This window comes from Puntigrus tetrazona, chromosome 14 (assembly GCF_018831695.1).
Source record: "Puntigrus tetrazona isolate hp1 chromosome 14, ASM1883169v1, whole genome shotgun sequence".
NCBI lineage: Eukaryota > Metazoa > Chordata > Actinopteri > Cypriniformes > Cyprinidae > Puntigrus > Puntigrus tetrazona.
The window spans coordinates 5,512,953-5,520,872 of record NC_056712.1 but is presented as its reverse complement, the minus strand read 5'-3'; the positions used below and the strand labels follow the sequence as shown (position 1 = coordinate 5,520,872).

General features: G+C 41.3%; 1 protein-coding gene across 1 annotated transcript in view; it reads right to left on the bottom strand.

Annotated features, from left to right (window-relative positions):
• Positions 1-900: 900 nt before the first annotated feature.
• nexmifb (neurite extension and migration factor b) overlaps positions 901-7,920 on the bottom strand; it is a 49,013-nt gene continuing 41,993 nt past the window's right edge. The window contains 1 exon segment of the mRNA XM_043257867.1: positions 901-7,919. Coding sequence (XP_043113802.1) covers positions 4,200-7,919 — 3,720 coding nt within the window. The 3' untranslated portion in view covers positions 901-4,199.

Here is a 7,920-nt window from a genome sequence, read left to right as displayed (position 1 = left end):
ATTTAAAGTAAACTCTTGTTTTATTCGGAGACCTTAATGAAGCACCTGCTGGTGTGATTGACTTCCTCCCGCTGAGACGAACGCTGAGCTCTGAATTCTGACGCCGTCCTCAAACCGCTGACTGATGCCATTGCCGGTAAGCAGAAGATGTGTGCTAGTTCAGTATGGCACAATTATTTGCTCACAACATTTCAAATGCAATAAATATGGAACATTTATAAAATGTAGCGACATGTATCGATTGACTATTGAAGAAAAGATAAATCTGAGAATAAATGCGACGCATTTCTGTTAATTATGTGTGCATAACGGTTACCTGATCGATTCTGAGTTTTAGTTTGATGCTCTTTAATGATTTGACTGGCATATTGAAAACGTGGGGAATAGTAATCATTTCACTGCAGTTCCGAATTGCTTTGCTTTAACACATGTTCAGTGCTAAAATGAATTTGGTGCAACTGGACTTTTGACTCAAAACCTCTTTAACCTAACCTATGAAAAAAAACTATATTTGTAAGGATAAACGATATTATTATTACGTGACTATGCTGTCCAAGACTAAAAGCCTCTGTTGGCCTAATTGCTGTTTGTAAAAAAAATCCAAATATAAAATAACATAATGGGATTAAAAACAGAACAAAATAACCAGTTTTAGTCATTAATACTTTCAAAGAGAATGTACCATGATAATGATGACAGGTGAAATGGGTTTCATTAAACCCTAATTCATGTCATATTTACCATTCAGGCATGCATTGCTGGAGAAAGAGCATATAAACGTGTCACATTGGATATAACAAGTTTATAAATATACTTATGCAGTAGGAAAATAATGGCATCAGCTACTGTCATATTAGTTCATGTAAAGCCATGGAAGAAGCATGACAACATTCAAAAGGCTGCATTCAAAATCTCCTTTTAATTTGTATATGTACTCCATAAACATTATTACAAAACTCAGCAAGTTACCAATATTACATTTCACCATACAGGCTTGTTCACAAATATTTAAAACCTTTGCAACAGATACAACATAAAATAATACAAGAATAATTTACATGAAAATCTATAAAACAGCGAATAGTTCACAATTTTTGTCTGTACTTTTTTGCCTATAAGTGTTTTCCACGATGACACAACACTCTCACAACAAGATAAGGTTCCTCTTACAAAACTTGCAACAAAATGAAGTCTTTTTTTTAGTTCTTTTCATTTTTTGTTTCTTAATATTTTGGTTTTTAAAACCAAAAGCTCGTCATTATACATCCTTTTCACTGCCTACAGAGGCACAAAAAAGGTTACTCACACACACACACACATACTAATACTTCACAGCACTTTCTAAGAAAAATATACACTTACAAAATATCTTACAAATTGGCACAGAGAAAAATATACAATATTTTTGTGATGTCGAGAGTTAATTAAGAATCCCTCTGGTATCAACTCTAGACAATATTTATAAAGCTCAATAATTTCTCCAACAAAAAGGCAAAAGCGATTCCAATTAATGACGAAGAATTGTGTCGTGAAAACATCGAACAGAACCATATATTGTACATTCATAAAGAGAGGAGTAGGGTTTTGATTCTTATAATCCTTGTCATCATTTCTGGGTGAATACAGTTACCCTCTTAGCACCAGTAGGAGGAGGCAGCTTAACAGTGGCACGCTGTAAAAAACTTGAAGTACATTCAGTCGACAACAGGCAGAAATGAGAGAAGGCAGGCTAGACGGGCGAGCGGCCCATGTGCGGTTTCCTCATCAGCATCATCCTGCTGCTAAACATGGCCGGCTGGAGGCAGAAGGGGACGGAGTCGAATCTTTCTAAGGTAAAAGCTATAGGTAAGGCATTACTTTACCTGAGATATCCTCCTTTTAAATCAAAGGTGTCGTTTATTCGTGCCAATGGATTCAGTGCTTTTCAAAGGACCAATTTGGTTTCAAAAGTCTTCCGGCTACGATGAATTGAGATGAAATCTGTGACAAAACCTAGGGGGCACTGACGTGCCACTAATGAAACCTACCCATTGGAAATACATGCCTCTGCCTACGTTTCTGCAAACTCAGAAAACTATGTGTACGAATCGCTAAACACCAGAGGCCGTAAATCTTTGCACAGTTTATTGGTGTGACCTCAAAATAATTAGAACATGCGGCGAGATTAGAAAAATGATACTTTTGAACATTAGAAACCAGATGTACAGCTTCACGGAAGTAAGTTTGCTCGGTAGCTCACCCGATGCAGCATTACACTCGTTTGGTGTATCCTATGAACTTACACAGAACCCACACAGAAATACATCAACTAATAAGGTTTTACACAATTTATGTTTTTCGTTAACAACACTATCTGGTAGGTTTGGCTCGGTTTGGGAACACGATAGAGCATTTAGCTTTTAGTGATGTGCCTGCCGCGATACGTACCTGAAGCAACGAAATAAACTTTTACGTAATATTTGCATGTACTGGTGCAATAAAAACACGGTCACATGTTGAGCAAGCACTATAGTGTCACTCACGGGACATTTCACTTTCAAACTGCCGCAAAAACTTACGTAATATCGCCACTGCAGAAACATCACCACAAGCACGTATTTCCAATGAGCGTGGGTTGAATAAAACGAATGAAATAAAACACAGCATGTTCACCAAAACAGAGTTCGCCGAAAACTTCAAATATAATGAAAAAAACTGATGTTGTCAGAAGTAATTGTTCTCAAATGATAATACTTGTCTATTTATGTCAAGGATGTGTAAAAGTGGGCTAAAGCATAAGACATTCGTTCCATCAAATCTACTCCATTCAACAAATACACAATAAATGAAACATTATTTTCACAGTTCCTGTTACAGTAGATTGTGAAATAACTTCTTGTCCACTGATACCAGACAGATACCATTCTCAATTAAGATAATCCGTGTCCACCTTTCTGATTTTTCCTCCTTCGGTGTTTAGAATAGTCCGTGTTTGCTTCTCTTTTTGATTCTAAGTGGACATAGTGCTGAGGTACACTTAATTTGTTAATTAAGGTGACGGGTAAAAAAAAGTTCAGAGTTGAGTTGTTTTGGTTGAGTGGTTGTACCACTGTCAGCTGCAGGTGCTCTTCAAACGATAGGGTCCCCAAATAAAACAAAACTACTAACCAAAAACGAACGTCAGATCTCGCTAAATCTTGAAGGAGAACAGCCAGCATTCATCAGGATAGTAAATGAAACAACCAGTATTCATAAAGATTATAAATGTGTACAGAAAGTTTACATTTGGCACACGGAAAGATTTCATGTTTTGCTTCAAACAGCGCTTTTCTGTACAGTGATTCTAAACAATAATAATAATAATAATCTGTTAGTAGTAATATATTACATTACCCTTCGATGCCATTATTATTATTATTATTATTTAAATGAAAGTATAAAAAGAAAGCAAAAATGAAGCATTTTGGGATTTCCATGGCAAAGAAATGTCCCTCTAAGACAATTTCCAGTACAACTCCTGTAAAAAGCATAGTAGATAAGAGAAAATCATAAGTACATTCCAACAGTAAGAAATTAGAACAACATTAATCTGATATGTCTTCCATACAAAATGGTCCCATTGTGCGCTGTTAATGTTTTGGGATCTACCAAGGATGTTGTTATCCTAGACATGGGGCTGAGTATTTCACACTTAAAAAAGTCAAGCAGTAAAAAGGGGAAAAAGAGAGGAGGGCATCTGTTTCAGCATACGTAATCAAATGGGGATCTTGTTTCACACAAAGACATTTTATAATAGCTACATGTTTGAAGAGAGAAATATAATTACATAAGGGCAGCAAGATTCACTAAGAAATGAACAAAAAAAGGTCCAAAAACAGAATTCGCACTTAACAAAGTTTTTTTTTTCTTTTCTTCAGACAGAACTAATCAGCAACTGCGAGGAAAAAAATAGCAAAAACAAGAATGCAGAAGAAAAATGCAGCCATGGTCATTTAAAATCTCAATCAAGCCTTGCACAATCAGTCAATAGGTAGTTTGTGAGTACAAGAAGTTTCTCATGCAAGATATCAATATCCTCTTGGGGGGCAAAAACAAGGAGGGGGGTAGTAAAGGATAACGTAATTCCATGCATCTCTGGTCTTGAGTCAGTGTAGGTATGTCAAGAAATGAGTAGGAAGTGGGAAAGTGAGGAACGTGCATCAGCAGCTAGATATAAAATATTACCTCAGTTTCTCAAAGGATGCCATTAACGATATGTCCTTATTTGGCTCTCGTTCAGGTCGTGTGCCCTTTAGATTTTCAATCCGGGGGAATTTTGCACTTGTTTTGTGGCGGTACATCTTTTTGTGTGCTGGCCCATTTATACCAGGAACGCCAAGGTTAGGCTTGTCGAACATGTTGCAGCCCAAAGATAACTGAGGGAAAAAAGGCAAGGAGGCATTGAACTTTGCCTGGTTTTTACCACCTTTTGTCTGACCTTTTCTGCCCTTAGTGCCCCCAGTAGCTAAATTTCCTTTCTTCTTGGGGTCGGATGAAGTTCCTGCTAGGATTTTCAGAGTCTTTAACTTAAGGCTGTTAGCCTCTGAGGGCAGGCAGATATTTGCTGTAGGGCCCCATATTGGCTCAACAGAGGCCATCATGAATCTCTGTACTTCAGCCATCCCTGAGACAATATTTGACAAGATGTTGGATGGCTCTTCAAACTCTCTCTGGTCATCATGGACTTGACTTTTGCTCTCTGAGCTACCTATTCCTGTCCATTCCTCAGTGCCGCTGTCCTTCAGTAAATGAGCGACACTCTCAGTCTGACCTTTACCACCCTTCTCATCCAGCAAGGCCTTTAACTTTTTAGACGCTCGTGAGGTCTGACGTGGGATTTTGCCCTTCTCTGTTTTAGGAGCTCTTGGTGCTTTGCTTTTTTTGGTACCCTGCCCTGCAGTTTGTTTGTTGCTATTTTTCCTCTTTGCCTTAGTCCCCTTAATTGCACTCATCATATCACCATCAAAGTCAGCTAGATTCTCCTCTTTTGTCCCCAGGCTCAAGTTGTCTTCACCATTGAAAATGTGCAATTGAAAATCGTGCCCATCTACCGAATATCTAGTCATATCTTGCTGCTCGATCATTTTGCAGTTCCAGTCCACGTCTTTGGTGCATGGCATCTTAGCCCCATCCTGGAGGTCAGCAGCCTTCCCAGCTATCTTCATCTCACGGCCCATAACTTGGGGGGATAAATTAGGAGTCTCTGGGGGAGAGAGCTCTGACAATGATGTGTGTCTGAATTTATCCGGAGTGAAGTTGGAGATATCCAGCAAGTCTGTAGACTCCCTCAGGGGTGTGATTGCATCGATACTCTGCTGAATCACCAGTTTGGGACTGCAGTGGGCCAGAAAGTTCTCATTCACATCATCCTCGCCATCTTTCTCACAGGACTTAAGACTCAGAGAGCTGTAATTGCTAGAAGTAGCTGACAGCGAGCCAACTGAGTCGAAACTGATGAGCCGGCCGTTGTCGGTGTGCAGTGTGGCTCTTTGAAACTGTGGCTGCCCCTGACATGCCTGAAACTCAGCGTCAGGAGGCAATGGCTGCTCAGGCATGTAATTCTTTTCATAAAGCATTCTGTTGCTCTCCAGACTCAGCTGGCTGTAGCCTGACACAGTCAGACTCTCAGACAGCGGCATAGCCATCTCTGCAGCAAAGTTGCTGGGCTGGATCGCAGATTCAGCAATATCTGCAGAGGCGAACTGTGGGTTGGGACCAAGCTGGGGGTGCCACATCTGGGTGAGAGTCGGACAATTTTGGGGGGACTGCTGGAGCTCTGATTCTGATGGGGGAGAAAGGACACAGCTTTGCGCTAGCTGAATTGATGTGGATTGCTGCTTTTCCAAAGAGAGGTCCAGTGAGTGTTGGGTCTGCTGGGAGAAAAACGGTATACCAGTGCTACCTGAAGAATCAGAGGCATCTAACAATGTTTGCAGGTAGCCACCCGGAATAACGGAAACACTTGGGGCCACATTCTCAGACGATGCCTCTTTGTTGGGGGAGCAGGTGTTAGACACAAAAACAAATTTTTCAGTGGCATTAGCTGTTTGACTCTCACACAAATGGGGACTGTGTGCAGCTGGGCTGACGTTTTCATCTTCAGCACCTCCTACTGCGTCCATATTTTTCTGCAGCGAGCAAACTTCTGTCAGGTCTGTCACGCTCGCGCTGTTCTCCACAAGGTCTCTCATTTTCTTGCTCCTAAGTCTGGCTTCACTTCTGAATTTCTGTATTCTGAATATTTTATTTCCTATTCTCCTTTCCTCCCTCTCTTGTGATCTGCTCTTCCGGGCTGCAGTGTGTATGATGTCATTTGGGTCTAATGTGCTTGCACAGCTGGTGGCTATTGTTAATGGCATTCCCATGGAGGCAGTTTCATCTGTAGAAGCAACCTCCTGCCTGGGATCAGAGGCAAAGAGGCCCTGCGTGTTGGGTGATTGCTCCACAGTTTGAATTCTCTGAATTCTGAGCCTGTGTGCTAGCTTGTGTTTCCTTTTGGGGGGACTGGAACTAAAGGCATGGTGGTGAGAATTGTGTTTATCTCCTGCTGCCAGCTTAAGCTGTTCCTCTCTTTCTCTCTGTTTCTCCTGCCAGAAATCTTTCAGAGGTGCAAGCTTCTCATATTTGTTGATTGTATCCTCATTTAAGCTTACAGTCGTGTCGTCTGAATCGATTCTGCCCAGTTTCACAGCCATGCATTTCTCTCCTTTGAACCTGTTGACGATAATGTATTTGATTATTACAGGTGGATCCTTGCGAGAGTATTTTCGTCTCTTTTTAGGGCACCAGTCTAGATCCTCTTCTTGCTTTGGACCAATCGGTGGTTTCTCTCGCTTTTCAATGTTTCTTTCTCCTTCAGTGGACTCTACATAATACAAGTAGTCATCGCTATACCTAACTTTTCTCTTGGCTCGCAATCCATAGTTCAGATGGTTGGAGCAGCTTGCGTTCTTACGTGAGAACAAGTTTTTGGGCCTGTTGTCTTGGAAGGTGTCAAAAGAGGAAACGGTGGAGGAGCTGTCATCACTGTACTCCCCCGAGTCATCAGCAGAGTTGCATGAATCAATGAAGTAGTTCATTTTGGGGCTGTAATCAGGTGTCTGCTCTACAGAGCAGTCATTTCCATCCCCTTTGCTGTCACTTTGAAATCCGAGCTCCTCTGATTTAGGTGGTAGATCATCTACGACTCGTTTTACCACACCAGTTTCTTTCTTGGTGCAGTTCACCAAGACGCTTGGGAAAAAGTTGAACTGGGTTTCTTCTTGCAGAACATTAGTTTTCTCCCTCATGTTGTCCTGAAAGGACTCGTAGCGGATCTTTAGTGAGCACACGTCGCTGCTCAGAGTGGAGTCGTCATCGTCATCAAACATGTAATTGTCCACGTCCTCCTCAGAGAAAAGATTTACAGAGAGCTCGTTCTTGGAGCACAGATCCAGCAATTCCATCTTGCTCTCACTAATAAAGGACTCAAAGTAGCCCCAGTCCTGATTTGAATTAGTGAGCAAGCCATCCTCTCCATTGCACTTGTCTAAAAGCAGGCCCTCATACAGGTTTTTGGAAGCTGAATCATCTAAGTCAGTTTTCTCTGTGTCCTTCTTCTCAACCAGCTGAGTTTTGGAGACAGGAAAGCTCAAAAGCTGATCTGAGAGGAGCTGGTCTCCGTAATTCCCTGTCTCACTTGTGCTCATGCATTGCATGTTAATATCAGAGATAGGGCAGGTGCTGTAGTCTCGGCTCATGTCAGCCATTTTGAGGTTGATGCTGGCCTCTACATTTGACATATCCTTAGTCTCAATGAAGCAGCTGGGACAAGTGCGACTCTGCTGAATCAAACAGTCCTGTGTGAGCCCAGGAATGCTGGCGGGTTCGATCATGGTCAAATGGCACTGGTTGCGTTCTTCT